Genomic DNA, 16,061 nt, shown 5'->3' with positions numbered 1-16,061 from the left:
AAAAAAAAAAAAAAATAGACAGTCCATTGGCACATGGTTCTAATGGAAACACACCAGACAAGACCAATCTGGCATAGCGTTTTTGTTGTTGTTTTAGAGACGGGGGTCTCTGTTGCCCAGGCTGGAATGCAGTGGTACAATTGGCTCACTGCAACCTCGAACTCCTGGGCTTAACCGAACCTCCCACCTCAGCTTTCTGAGTAGCTGGAACTACAGTCAGGCACCACCATGCCTGGTTGATTTGGTTCAACTTTTACGTATCAAAGTTGTGAATGGTTTTTCAGTTGCCCAGGTGAAGGTCATGTAACCCGAGCATGCCCTGATGAACCAAGCGAGCGGCCATGGGCAGAACCTAAGTGCTCAGACCCAGGAACAGGGACTGAATTAAGAAGACGACACTGCATGCCAGGACTCAGGATCCAATTTGATGGAGTCTCGGCAGCACCCCATTGCAAGATCCAATCAGATCATACTTCATTACCCTTTACCTATAAAACCTGCCCCAATCTCAGCGTGGGGAGAAAGATTTGAATGTTTCCTCCCCAGTCTAGTTGCAATAAAACTTTGCTGCTACGAAATCCAGATATTTTGGTGTCTGGCTTCAGTTGCACAAGGGCAAACTGACCCAGTTTGGTTCGGTAACACGAACAACGTTATCAACACAGTACCAAAGTTCCCTAAGCATCATAAAAAGGAAAATGTTGGAAGTCTATGCTAAAGTTGCCACTGTATTGTTTTGCAATTGTACCAGCCTTCGTCTACCCACCACTAGTTCCTTATTTTGTGACAAAAACAAATTGCAACTTGTTTACAAGGTTCCTTAGATTTTCTTTTATATGAAACCAACACAGATGTAACTTGTGGTTTTTAGCAGATGGTATGATTGTATTTTGTAGCAAATTGTGAATAGCAAGTATAACTATTTGATTTTCATTTAAGACACTGGAAATAAACTATAGTGACTATTTTGCATTTTCAATAAACTAACCATTCAACTGAATATTTCATTTATGGCAATTGCACATAAGGAAAATGTCTTCTTTTATCTGTATAAGAAATGATTTCTAGAGTAGATTTCTGATTATAATAGATTGGATTATAAACCTTTTGTAAATGCTTGGGTTAGTTACAATTGTGATTTTTGAGTCAAGGGTCAATCACATGAATCCATGAATAGAATAGTCTTTCATTGCAAGTAGCTTACTGCAAAATAAATACACTATTAATGAAATCATAAAGCATTATTTGGACCATTTTTTCATAGGTTTTTGAGAGATAGCAGACAAGCAACTAATTGTACATAAGGTGTATAAAACATACGATTTGATGAGTTTTGACAAATATATAGACCTATGATACTATCACCACAGTGAAGATAATGAACGAAATCAGGACTCCCATAAATGTTCTCATGCCTCTTTGGACTCTCTTCTTACCTTTCTTTCTCACTCTTCTGTAGGTCTCCAGGCAATCACTGACCAGTTTTTCCCTACTATAGATGAGTTTACATTTCCTATCATTATATATAAATTGAGTATTTTTTTCTGGCTTCTCTCAGAGCATAATTATTTTGAGACCCATCCATACTGTGTGTATCAAGTTTGTTGCTCATTATTACTGAAAAGTATTTCACTGTGTAGATGTACCACTTTGTTTATCCTTTTATCTATAGATGGACATCTGGGTTGTTTTCAGCTTCCGACTATTATAAAGAAAGCTGTAATAAACATTGTGTGGGCATATATTACCTATGTCTTTGTGTGGGCATATATTACCTATGAGTGGAATGGCTAGGTCTTAGAGGAAACATATCCTTAACATTTTAAGAAACTGCCAGCTAGGCATGGTGGCTCATGCCTGTAATCACAGCATTTTGGGAGGCCAAGGCAAGAGGATTGCCTGAGCCCAGCGGTTTGAGACCAGCCTGGGCAATATGGTGAGACCTCCTCTCTACAATAAATCAAAAACTTAGTTGGATGTGGTGGCAGCACCCATAGTTCCAGCTACTAGGAAGTCTGAGGTGGAAGGATCGCCTGAGCCAAGCAGGTTGAGGCTGCAGTGGCCACTCCAATTGACAGAGTGGCCACTGCAGAGCGCAACTCCAATTCAAAAAAAAGAAAGAAATTGCCAAATGGGTGAAACATTTTGTATTCTCATCAACAATGTATGTAAGTTCCAGTTACTCCACACTGTTGGCACTTCTTGGTATAGACAATCTTTTGAATCTTGGCAATTCAACAGGATATCCAGAGATACGTCATTGTGGCTTTATTCATGCTTCCATAATCATTAATAATACTGAGCACCTTTTCATGAGCTTACCTATTAAACTGGGCTCATTTACTGCTGAATATTTTTCTTACAAATTGATTAACGGTAGATTTGTTGGCAGCTGTTATCATCTTAATTATGTTGCATTTTTTCCAAGTTTTGCACAACTTAAAGAAATAGCTTCTTCTTTCATGCCTACCTCCAGTTCACCTGCTGTAACTTACCATGAGACCACCTGTTTTGGGAACTTCTGGTAGCTCTTTTTCTTCCTGGGTGCCATCCAACTGAGAAGAATGGTTTTCACAAGTATCACCTGGCTGATGAAAGAAATGAAAGTCATTTTTATCTAGGCATATCTTTCCAAATGTGATTGCATATACAAGTATGTATTACACTAGAGTTTGTGTATTATCTGTACAGTTGTGTGGAGACATACAGCCTGTGTGTTGATAACAGCACTTACCAATTCATCCATAATTATACTGATCCACATAAATGCTGTGCACTATAATAGGACTGGTCTCAGAGGCAAACTTTGCTAGCTGCCTGGCACAATCTGCTTTTCTTTTCTTCCTTAACTTATGCATATTGCTCCAAGATGCTGTGTATCTAACTAAAAAGACTTAGTGTGAGCATATGATGGTTATGTCCAATGAAATAAAATGGAATTCTACTTGGTGGAGTGTCCAGGAAGATGAATGACTTCTTGTTAAAGTGGATGAAATCAGCTACCAATGCTTCCTCCAGGAACATGGACATGGTACCAGTGATCCCCAGACATCTTATACATATTAACTATTAGCCCATACACTAACAAGAGCAGAGTGGAACGATGAAAAAGCTGATAGAGCCATGCTAGGGCAGCCATACAAGCCTTGGTTTTCCTCCTTAAGTTTCTTCTTTTTATAAGAAGAGTAAAACTCTAATTGCCCGAGTCATGTGACTTACTGATAAAGCCACGCTATTTTAAAGCCAGGTTTTATGACTGTACTTTGCAATGACTTATACTTCAGTAGCCAAGAGAAAAGCAGCATCATGAAAAAGAACTATAGTGATAACCATTTTGGGACAAACACATAATTGAGGAAAGAGAAGAATGTTTGTAATTATTTAATAACTTCAGAGATTTGAGAGGCTATTGCAGTCATAAGTCAGGAACTAACTATAACAATAAAAGGAGGATCAGTGAAAGAAGTGGCATTCTTATGAATTCACAGTATGATTGCTGAATTCAAAATTCAATAGGGGCAAAATTATAACTATACATGGCAAAATTAGCATAATAAAATGACTAAAAATTAAGGATCTACAAAACGAAGTAGTCGAAATCTGCTGGCATACAGACTAAACAGAAAAAAGACTGGAAAATGTAAGAGACAATGGAAGATAAGTGAGTTTAATCCAAGCAATGAAAGAAAGAATAGAGAAAATGGAGAGAAAGAAATAATCACAGAAATGATGGGAAGAAAATGTCCAAAATTGTAAGGAAAGGAACAGTTTCAGAAAACAAAAAGCTGAGGGCTGGTCATGATGGAAAAAAATATTTCATATCCTGTTGATATTCCAGTTCTCCAAAAATAAAGATAAACCAAAAAAGTTTCCAGAAATATAAAAATGAAAACAGGATATAAACAAAGGGATATGTTTTAGAAGGTATCAGACTTCTCAGCAATAATACCGAATGAAAAAGCAGATGGGTCAATATCTACAAATTTCTGTAGAAAACTGATTTAGGGCCTCTGGCTTAAGACTCACCAATTTGGGATTTAAGTTTTTTGTATATGAAAATTTAGTATCCAGAGACATTTCTTGCCAGGTTTGCTCAGAGAGTAAAAGGTACAGTCAGAGAAGATGTTACATTTTGTAACATATGTGGTTATACCAGTTGGTATTGTTATGATTCTTAGTCATTTTAGTAGGCTATCCCTAATCATTGTCCTGAGAGATAGGACAGTACCCGCTTCCTCATTTTATAAACTGGTAAGCAGCTCAGGGATGTGGCTGGGGTAACTTAAAATGTTTTCTACTGTGTCAGTGAAAGGTTTATTCATGTGTTTGGTACCACGCTTGCCCCCAATTAATCTTTAAAAGGTGGTAAGGGCTTCAAGGATTTGAAATGAAAGAAACAGTAAAAGCCAAGTGGGAGAAGAACATTTTGACAGAAGACTGGGAAGGGAAAGGACAAGCAGAGCCATGCGGTAATTCTGCTTCCATCTGCCCATTTGAGGATCCTTCTGGTACTTTATTCATTCTCTCAGATGGAGCTCAAGACAGAACCATTTCGCTTTACACCAAAGCTATAGTCAGTGGGTTGGCAGAGCATAGTTGGACGTGGGTGAGTGGTAGCTGATGAGAGAGAAATGCAGGGTGAGCTGATGTAAAATCATTTCATAAACACTGAATTCAAAGGCCAACTTTTATCATACATGGTAACTGTGAGTTACTAAACCTTATCTTTGGACCATTGGCATTGCTTTTGTTTGCACATCAAATTCATTTTTAGGCTGGGTGTGGCAGATCATGCCTGTAAATCCCTGCACTTTGGGAGGCCAAGGCAGGACTGCTTGAGCCCAGGAGGTCAAGCCTAGCCTAAGTAACATAGTGAGACCCTGTCTCTACAAAAAAAAAAAGAAAGAAAAATAAAAAAAATAGCTGGTGTAGAGGCACATACCTGGGAGGCTGAGGTGGGAGGACTGCCCAAGGTTGAGGCTGCGGTAAGCTGTGATTGTGCCACTACCCTCCAGTCTGGACAAAAGAGTGAGACCCCATCTCAAAAAATATGTATATTCATTTCTAAGTTAATGCGTAAAAGGCCTGTGTCTGGGGGCATGTCTCCTTATTTTTCTGGATTGTTTAGAGTAAGTACTAAGTGAGTGTTTGGTAAATAACTGCAGTTGTTTCATTTTGATTTTCCTGAAATCAAAGTTGACTCTGGTCATTACTTTTTAAGAGTCAAAGAGGAAAATAAAGGCAAACAAAATTAATTTTACTTCCCTACACCCAGAAATATATTATATTGGGAGATCTGAAGAAGAGAGTCACCAATGCAGGCCTGACACACTCTCTCTAGAAAGGCTTGTTTGCAAGGTTGTCTCTTGGCTGGTGTCTGGGAACTTGCATTTTAGGAGGTTCCTGTCATGCCCTAAATATTAAGATTGGGTCACTGTTCCCCAACTATTCGAGCAAAAATATGTCTTATGCGGAACACCAACTTTCCTTCTGGGAGTCTGAAATTTTGTCACACATTAGATAGAGGGCGCCTATGTGATTAGCCTCTAGTAAAAATCTGGGGCTCCGAGGTTTAAAAGAACTTCCTTTGGAGACAGCAGTTTGTTGCTGAAGGAGTTGTTGTATGTGACTCCACCAAAAGAGGACTCTTAGCACCTTGTACCTAGAATCCCTGGATTCTGTTCTATGAATCTTTTCCCCTTTGCTGATTTTGTTTTTTATCCCTGTGCTGTAATAAATCATAGCCACGAGTATGACTTTATGTTGGGTCCTTTAATCTTACCAAATCACTGAACCTAGGGTTGGTCTTGGAGACCCCTGGACACAGAAGCAAACCAGAATATATATTTTTGATATTTAAATTAATTCAGTTTATAAATATTTTAAAATTATTTTAAAATTCAGTTTATAAATATGTGAAGACTAGCACTTGTCAAATATATATATCCTTATATAATGATCTACATTAGCTTCTGCTTCAGATGATCAGATCTAAAAAAGGTAAGAAATATATTTTCCAGACTTTATAGGCTTCTGCTTGCCTGATGCAAAGTCTGTAGTTCAATTTAAAAATCTACTCACACAGTATCCTTACACAACATACACTTCTAAAACAGAAGTTTCTCTACAATGTCATACTGAGAGAGGAGAAAATCTACAAAAAAATCACCGTTTTATTTTCTCTAGTTTGGAAGAAGTTAGAAGATACAACATGAGGATAAAAACGAGAAAAGAAATAAAGTCTGCCCAGACTAATAAGGGTCTCCAGCTAGGGGGAGGAGTGTAGGTGTGGTGTAAGATCTAAAATAAGGCTCAATAATTATATGATGCCTTGACATCTGGTTTGCCATAATAGTAAGTTCTCTTCCCAACTTTGCTCCTGCTGATGTTGTCCAGTCAAACAACCCTCCTTATCCAGGGGACAGTCCTTAGTTATCCCTGCACAGTGGGATTCAGTTCTCTACCAGCCCATGGAATTATTCAAACAAGCGAATCACATTCTTCTGGGGAAACCAGGGGGCATCCACCCTGTTGATACTACAGGCCCTGGTGGTTCACTCTGTTCCCAAGAGCATCCTACATATGACCCTGTGGGGGGCAGCAGAGAGGCGCAAACGTCTCAGGTCAAGTGTCCAGGTTGGAAGTAAAATACTTCGTAAATCTCCCTATTCCGAGGGAACGATCTAAAACCTGAGGGCACCTGAGGCTGATGCAACAGAAAACACAAAGACCTCTGAAAGAAGGAGTGAATACTCTTAGGAGAAATACAATAAAATCAGAAAACAAGACTATGATGAAATCTGCAAAACAGGATTGCTTACAGCACCAGCTGACTACATGCACTTCCAGATCTCAGCCTGCCCTCAGGCAGCAGAAGAGCAGCCCGGACACAAAGTGGCCACATCCAAACCATCCTGTAGAGTCTTGGAAGGGACCAAAAGTTGGCCTGCATTAAGACCATTCTAAGATCCAGATAGAGTGCCTCCCATAAAACAGATATAAGATAAAAATAAACTATATGGAAACTAAACATCATTTATCATCACCACCTTCGCCAGATCATGGACAGTACAGAAGTCATTCTTGGAACAGTCAAGAATTCCTCTTCCTCTAACAGGAAAGAAAAAAAGGAAAGCTAAAGAGAGGAAAACATACTGAAGCATAACTAAGGAAAGTCTCCCATTTACTGGTCTGCTACCGTGAATCCAAGTGGAGGCTGATGTCAGCAAACCCCCGTCCTTCTATGACTTCTGTTCCTAGTGTACCATTTCAAAAGGAGGACCCAGGCTTTGTGCCAGATGGTACTGATCATGGCATGGGATTCACCTCATATAAATAAAGCCTTCATCAGAGACACAGCTTCATTGACAGATTAGCATTCTTTGAAACTACTAAAATGGACAAGGTGGGCCGTTACGAAATGAGTTGACTTCCTGTGTTAGTGTGCTTTTCCCACTTATTGCCACACATTTCAGATAATATGATATGATGCTGCTCCCCAGAAAATATTTACATGTAGAAAATAATTGATGGCTGGGTAGGCGCAGTGGCTCACACCTATAATCCCAGTACTTTGGGAAGTTGAGGTGAGAGGATTGCCTGAGCTCACGGGTTCGAGATCAGTCTGGGCAATTTGGCAAGACCTCGTCTTTACAATATATCAAAAAAACTAGCCCGGCGTGGTGATGTGTGCCTGTAGTTCCAGCTACTTGGAAGGTTGAGACGGAAGGATTACCTGAGCCCAGCAGATCAAGGCTGTGGTGGCCATGAGTGAGCCACTGCACTCCAGCCTGGGTGACAGAGTGAGACTTCAACTCCAAAATAAATAAATAAAATAACTGAAATGCCAAAATGCTTTTTATGGTGAGAATTAAATTAATACTAGAAGATACTTGGAGGGTAGCTTACAATTTTCCATTATGAGCTCAGTCCAGAGAACAAAAGTTGAGCTGACAACCTCCCCCACATTTTGGTCTTGCAGCTGTGACTGTAGCTGTTATTTTTGGTATTGTAGGTACAGGTAGGGCATGTAGTTATTTGTGGATTTCTATTTAATTACTTATTCCTGAGTTTAAGTCTCCTTTTTCTTCACTGTTCCAAGGTTATGTGGGCATTTTTTCCCTACGCTTTCCTGACTGCCTTTAAGTAATTATTTTTTCTAACCTCCCTATATTCAGTTTCCCTTGCTTTATCTTACCACTTGACCATTTCTTTAGGGAATTACTGATATCCACTCTTCATTCAGGGTCATTTCCAAAAGAGAGCTGGGATACAAAACCCATTTGGCTATTGAAAAAAATGAAAGCACATTTTTTTCAGGAATAGCCTCCCAAATTTAATTGTGCAATTAATCACTTGTTATTCACAGCATGTGTACATTCATACAGATTTTGGCTGCCTACTCATTGACCAATGCACTGAGCGAAATATCAACCCATACTGAGAGCATACTAAATACCAAGCACATTAATAGACACTGTTATCTGTGGAAGACACTGGCAACTGCATACCCCCAATTCAATCTGCTATCATCTTTAACAGAATCCTGACTTTTTTTCAGGAAGTTATCTGCCCAACTAAAGAAAAATCAGTGTCTCAGACTCCCTTGCAGCTAAGGATGGTGTAAAGCTGGGCAATAAGATGCAACTGAAATTCTACTGAGTAGAATTTCTAGGAAAGTAAGGGTAGAAGAGGGACAGAGTCCATTAGATAAGTTCCAGAAACTGCCAGGAAAATGGATATGGTCCCTGGAGTGGCCTAGACAACTTGTAAGCAAAAGATGAAGGCTGCATATGGAAGAGAAAAAGGAAGCTGGATGCACATTAAGGAAAAAGATTTCCTACTTCAGTTTCTTGAGAGAAGAACGAATCCATATTTGTATATAACTCATGAATTTTGGGGTTTACTGTTACATGAGGTCAAATATATACAAGAGATATATAATCATGGTTTTAAAAGCATTCTGAAAGTCTATATTTATATGGTCAATTATCAATCAGTTCTACCTTTAGCTAATTGCTTATCAGTTATGAAGCTGGAGATAAATTGGGCTATTTTGCCCAATTAAATGCGTTACTGAAAGAAATATTTAATTCATATATTTTGAATATTGGAAAAATGAATTTGGGTACTGGAATTCTATTCATGATGAACAGGACTATGCGTGTATCCAGAGATTAATTTCACATTTTTAAAATTTAATGTACAATAGCTTTAATAAAACAAGGGCTAAATATTCTATTCCTTCATTGTAAGAATTCCATTACAAATTAAGTTCATTGGTTGTTTAATGAAATTCTTCACGCTGCTTATTTACATTTTCTAAGCTTCTGGTAAAGATTATGGTATTGCTTTCATAATAAGGGTACAAATCACACTTATTTTTTGAAAGGAGTAGACGCTACTGAAGAATAGACACCAAAAAATTGGATCAAGATAGCAAAATGCACATACCACTTTCTCCTTCCCTGAAATTTACTCTAAGAGACAAAAGAGATATCTTTTTAAAGGTGTAGTTCTGAAAACCACTAAACATTTCCATTAGCAGAATAGAAGTTGCTAGAAGCTTCTGGTAGATAAAAAGCTGGCAACAATGGTTTGGTAAGGGTACAGGAAGAGCTAAGCCTGCAAAAAGACACAAGAGAAAAATGGGTAGAAGATAAACGCTGATCCAGAAAAAGCCCATTTCCAGAATGAAAATAAAAAGAGCAGGGAGGCACCCTGGAAGGCAATGACCAATGTAACTGCAAAATATTTTTCTAAGCAAAAAGGCTAAGCAGACCCTTCCCTTCGAATACTGAAGAGCCGGAAGCAGCTGACTCTTGGTGACAGTGACTAACATGGTGGTGGTGGTGGCTGTGCCAGTGAGGGTGTGGTGGTCATGGACAGAAGGAAGGTTGAATTGTACTTCACTTGTAGCCTTCTAAAAGGATATGGAAAGGAGTAGAAAAAGAAATGCTCAGTTTGCCTAAAAAAAAATAAGCTACAGTTCTTCAGCATCCTAGTTACTTTGGCATTGATGCCATATTTACATGTTCTCGAGTGAATAAAGACACTCAATATTCTTCACCACTCACACAGGCCCACACTTCTAGTCAAGGAGACTTCTTGAAGAAAACAGGTCTACACAACTGCCGTTATCTATACTAATCAATTAATCTAGTCCTTCACTAATCAATATAAATCAATGTCCAAATATCTAAGTCAAGTAAACTATAAAAATGGGAGAGGATAACAGTGATGATAAAAATAAACACATGACTCTGAAGGAAACAGATACTTCAAGGAAAAGAAAAATGCTGGAATTTAAGGTTTAATTTAGTTAGTACCTTCAGAGTGCTAAGAGACTACTGCAGCCAAGAAACAAGAGCAGATTGCTACAATGAAAGAGAAATCAGGGAAAAGAAGGGACTTCAACAAATCAGCAAGATGACTATTAGGTTTTAAAAATTAATGAAAGGCATAAGTATTAAGACAACTATGGACAAATTCCTAATAAATAAACTTGAAGAGATATTCAAGTCAGAACAGAACAAACATATACACACATATTCATGCACATGCATACACACACACACACACACACACTTGGAAAGTATAAGAGAATATTTAAGAAACACACAAGTCCAATCCAAACAATGCAACAATCATCAAACAGGAGTCTCACAGGGGAAAAGACTGAGAAAATGAAAAGAATAAATACTTGTTTTACATATTAGAAAAAAATATGCAAAACCTGAAGAATGAACTAGTTCTCACATTCAAAGAGTTCACTTAGTACTGAACAGGATGAAATTTTTTGCAAAATAAAACTAGTGAAATTTCAGGATTCCAACAACAAAAAATATAACTCAAAAAGCTGCCATATCTATTAGATAAAGGATCGAGACCAATGGAGACATTATATTTCCCACAGCAGTAGCACATGAGAAAAGAAAATGAACAAAGAGCTTCCAAATTCTGAATGAAAGTGATTTAGAGCATGTAATTCTCTGTATAAAAAATTAAGAACAGACCGGGCTCTGTGGCTCAGCCTGTAATCCCAGCACTTTGGGAGGCCGAGGCGAGAGGATTTTCTGAGCCCAGGGGTTCGAGACCCGCCAGGACAACTTGGTGAGACCCCGTCTCTACAATAAAAAAAAAAAACTAGCCGGGTGTGGTAGCACGCGCCTGTAGTTCCGGCTACTTGGAAGGCTGAGGCAGAAGGATTGCTGGAGCCCAGCAGGTTGAGGCTACGGTGGCCGGGAGCGTGCCACTGCACTCCAGTCTGGGCGACAGAGTGAGACTCCAACTCAAAAATAAATAAATAAATAAGAACAGGTATAATCCACACATCTATTTTATAAATTATTGAATTTATATTCTCATCAGATAAGTATACTGGGTCAAATTCATATGTTTAAGATTAGTGCAAAATATCCTTATGAAATTTGTTAAGTCTTCACTAAGAAAGTGAAATGAAAAATTTTAGGTAATTATTTGACGAATGTAGGCAAATAATGCCAAAAAAAGAAAGAATAGAAAGAGACAGAGAGGGGGACAAAGAGACAAGAAGAGAAAGGCAGAGAAGAAAGAGAAAGAGACAAGAAGAAACACAGACAAAGTGAGAGACAGACCAGGATGGAGACAGAGCACGAGGAAGAAAGAACTGGTGTTTATATCATCAAATTCAAAAAGAAACTGAGAAAGTTCAGGCACATTCCCAAGAAGCTTCACGTCTCTTTACCTGTAGAATCAGATGCCAATTTTTTTAGGAAAAAAAAAAAACTGTGTTGATGTTTATTAGACCTTATATATAGTAAATATATAACATTTTTTAAAAAGGGCTAGGTTTATGAGGGACCCAAAAAACCTCCGGAATTTATCAAAAATTGTGTATTTATTCTTACATTTTAAACTTCAGTCACCTTCAAAGTACTCTCTTGTTCGATGCAATACAGCTATCAAGATGCTTTTTCCACTGTTTAAGACAGGTTTTTAACTCATCAATTTTGATACCTTTTAGTGTTTCTGCTGTTTTTTGCTTCACCTCTTCCACATCAGCAAAACTTTTCCTCTTGAAGACTTTTCTCATTGAGAAAACAAAAAAAAAGTTGCTTGGGGTGAAACTGGGTGAATAGGAAGGGTTGGGCATGGGAGGTCATGAAGTTTTTGGTCAAAAATCACTAAACACTCAGCATGATGTGGGCAGGTGCAATGTCATGGTGGATGAACCAGTCAACTGTTTGCCACAAAAAATTTCACTGAAGCTGAACGCAGCCTCTCACAACACTAGCTGGTTGCAATAGGTTCCTAGAATACTTACCTGGGGGGGAACCTGTACTTAACATAAGGGGTCTACCGTCCAAAAGATAATTCTGGTTGTTTGGGGGACTCCCTTGTATATGGTTTTTTACATGAAAACAAGAAACAACCTAAATTTTTAAAGTATTGTATACAATGTCAGGATTTTACTTACTTTCATTTCACTGACTGCCCCATCTTTCCAGGATAGCACAAGACCCCTTTCACTCCCTGGAGTACATGGCTTTTCTTTTGCCACTCTCAATTCACTCTCTAACTGGGGCTTCAACAGCAAGACTGAAGGAGAAAGGAGGGCTGACGGAAGGAAAAACCCTGGGTCTCACCTACCACAAATGTACCCACCAAAGCCCTCTCTCTGCCTTTCCTGGAGTTAGACAATGGGCAGTTTATTGCACCTGCATTTCTCAGAAAAGCAAAAGATTTTACTTTATGTTTAAAACATAAAATTTAACTTGAGAGATTCGGGGGAAGTCTATAGACCCTTTTCTCTTTCACAATTTGCTAAGGAGAAGAAAAACCTAAGTTGGAGGTAGCTGGAAATAAAAGCGAAAAAAAACATGCTGGCGAAGTTTTTAGGACCCCTTTTGAGATGATCTGGAAGATAACTGAAAAACAACCCAGGGAATTTAAACCAGCAAAAACTTTTCTCTGATGGGCATCTTTCCCAGGACACCTGTAACTGATGTCCTTGTCTCATGTTGTGGGAGTCACCTTTCCTCAGTTACAGTTGTAGAAAATCCCACCATCCAGAAAGACACGGGTTTCAACTAGGCTGAAAAGTTCCACAGCACAGACCTCAGAATGCATTTACCACAGGTATATCGTGTAGGGCAGAAGACTCTAGAACTGTGCTGTTAAATGCATATGCTGCAATGCCACATGTGACTGTTTCGATTTAAATCAATTAAGATTAACAAAATAATTAATTCAGTTTCTTACTCACACTAGCCATATTTCAAGTGCTGGTAGCCACATGAAACTGGGGCTACCACAATGGACAATATGGAAGCAGACCATTTCCATCACAGTAGAAAGTTCTGAAGGACAGTGTTACTCTAGGACTGGCATAAATGCAAAGGTTAACTGGGCCTATATGAGCTTCCCTGGCCATTACCCAATGTGATTAATTCATCCAAGATAAGACATGACTTACAGACAACCTAAAGTAACTTAAATTGGAGATTGTCTTCAACCCTAATTTCCTCCTAATAGTCTTGAAGTTTTAATGTATGTCATTATTGATATTATAATTAATCAGATAGGAAATCTAGATCAGAGTGATTAACTTACTTGCCCCAGGCAACTTGTCACTGCAGCTGAATAGCAAATTTCCTTTTTTCTGTATACTAATTACTCAGAAAGTTCCAAGAATCCTATCTGCATAGAACCTAACCTAGAACCTCACGCAGAAAATGTATTCGTAAGTACTTGTTGCATCAATGATGCAATTATTGTAATACCACGGTGCAATGAAAAGGAGTAAACATCAGGCGGAGCTAGTAATAAAACAAATGAAGACCTCGGAGAGCAAGATTAATAGCCTCAGAAGTAAAACTGTGGCCATGGAATTGCTAAGGATAAGCTGGACCTTCAGCCAGCCATTTCTCACAAGTCACGTGATGCTTCCCTTGAGGTTTTCTGAATCATTCTCTTGCCCACTTAATTCATGCTGGTATCTTTCTTTTCTCTCAATCTCTCTTTTTTTTTCACCATTTAAATTTATCTGAACACAAAGGCCACTATACCTACTCTCTCATAACCACCCCCATTTAAACCAAACCACCTGACTTGCTTACAATACTTAAGTCCACTTCCTGGGACTCCTTTGCCTGACCACACAGTTTCCATTCAGTGCTTAAATTTAAGTGAAGCCTCTGTGTATCCTACCCACAAAGACTAGTTCCACATCCAAAGTAGTTACACTCCAACTTTAACAAAGAAGGAAATAAACTTAGTACTATGAGAAACTGCAGAGTAGATGATAAGGAATGATTGCTAAAGTTCAAATCTGTAAAAATGTGCATTGTCTATTTGACTTATTTTTCTCAAAAAGCTAGAATGGAACCAGCCACCCAGCCTTTTCTGACATTTCTTTTTCCACCCCAGTCCCCACCTTCCCAATCAAAACAAATTCCTTTTGAGCCGTGTTTATTACTTACAGGAGATCCACTGACTCCAAAGATGTCTCTGACATCCCTGACAGGCTGCTTATTCTTTTTCCTCATGGTTTGAGTATAGGTATTATATCTCTTTTTCACTGCAGCTGCTTGAGTCCGAGTCAATGTAGAGAGCAAGGCCTTGCCATCTTCCTCTTTGTCACCAGAGATCAGAGCTGATAAACCCACATCTTGCAACCACTCTGCTTCAAGTTCTCCTTCTGTAAAAGAACATCACCAAGGGAGGGTAAGGACATTTTCCATGTGATTGAATGATTTGTGTATCTGTAGATCTGTGCATATCAGATAAGAAATACCAGTAAGCAATATAAGATGTATTTTTTTCTACAGTTATTTTAAGAAAAGAACTATAAGAATGAAAGAATGAAAAGTCTGGGGTTTTTTGTTTGTTTTTTGAGTCAGGATCTCACTGTGTTGCCCAGGTTGGAGTGCAGTGGCATAATCATGGCCCACCGCAGCCCCGACCTCCTAGGTTCAGGCAATCTTCCCATCTCAACCTCCTGAGTAGCAGGGACTACAGGCATGTACCACCATGCCCGGTTAATTTTTAAATACCCAGCCTCAAGCAATCCTCCTGCCTTGGCCTCCCAAAGTGCTAGGATTATAGTTGTGAGCCACTGCACCCAGGACATGTTGCTTTTTAAAATGAGTCAAATTTTAAAATATTTTCTGGTAGAATAAGGTAACTGGCAGACTTGGTAAGGTCATTTTCCTTGCCGGAGAGTTAAATATAAGCCATATCTGGCCTATTGATTTCAACAAATAATACCATATAAATATTTAAACCAAAACTATAATTTTAAAATGGTCTAATGGAACACAAAAAGATTTTTTAATTACTCAAATGCATTTTCGAATCCCAGTGCCGCCATTTACTAGCTGAATAATTTTAAGTTTTAAGAGATCTCTAGGTCTTAGTTTCTTGTCAGCAAAATCAGTGCAGTGAATCCCTATAATTTTATGTTGCCTTGACATCTATTTTGGATTCTGGCTTAATTTTTTCATACCAGAAGTAAGGTTTAGTCACTCAACACAATTTCTAGTTTTCTACCTCCTCCCAATTCCTTAATGTGGCCGATTCAGGTACCTGCCATACTCAATCACCTCCTGGTGACCACCTCCCTATGGGACAGCTGTATACAACTGCATGACTCCTCCCACTGACTCACATACACTACATGAACTACGCAGATGTGCCACAGTGACCACTTCAGTCACAGTGTGACTCCATAGAATTTGTACCTGCTTGCTCTAAACACGCCAATTGGAACTCCCCACAGGAATAAAGGGTTTGGCCCACAGAGTTCTGTCTCTCCCTCCCTCCCTCCCTCTATCCCTCCCTCTCTCAGGGTTCTGTTCCTCCCTCCCTCAGGGTTCTGTCCCTCCCTCCCTCCTTCCCTCCTTCCCTCCCTCTCTCTTTCTCCTGTCTCTTCTGTTGCCTCCTCTGTGTCTCACCTGGCCAACACACCTGAAGCTAACTTTTTTCTTGGACACTTAGAAATCAGATCATCCACCGGATAAAGAAGTATCCAGTGAAAGGCACAATTTAAACATTCATGACCAAATACCTATAACTCCTCT

At 38.9% G+C, this 16,061-nt stretch overlaps 1 protein-coding gene across 1 annotated transcript in view; it reads right to left on the bottom strand.

Moving 5' to 3' along the window:
- Positions 1-16,061, bottom strand: part of ARHGAP28 (Rho GTPase activating protein 28) — a 196,342-nt gene that overhangs the window by 58,001 nt on the left and 122,280 nt on the right. The window contains exons 3-4 of the mRNA XM_008051849.2: positions 14,463-14,680; positions 2,496-2,588 (exon numbers count right to left, since the gene is read on the bottom strand). Of these exons, the coding sequence (XP_008050040.2) occupies positions 2,496-2,588; positions 14,463-14,680 (311 nt within the window). The remainder of the gene's footprint in view (positions 1-2,495; positions 2,589-14,462; positions 14,681-16,061) is intronic.

This window comes from Carlito syrichta, unplaced genomic scaffold (genome assembly GCF_000164805.1).
Source record: "Carlito syrichta isolate Samal-C Ts95f unplaced genomic scaffold, Tarsius_syrichta-2.0.1 Scaffold239038, whole genome shotgun sequence".
Lineage (NCBI taxonomy): Eukaryota > Metazoa > Chordata > Mammalia > Primates > Tarsiidae > Carlito > Carlito syrichta.
This window is presented reverse-complemented; position numbering and strand designations above follow the sequence as displayed.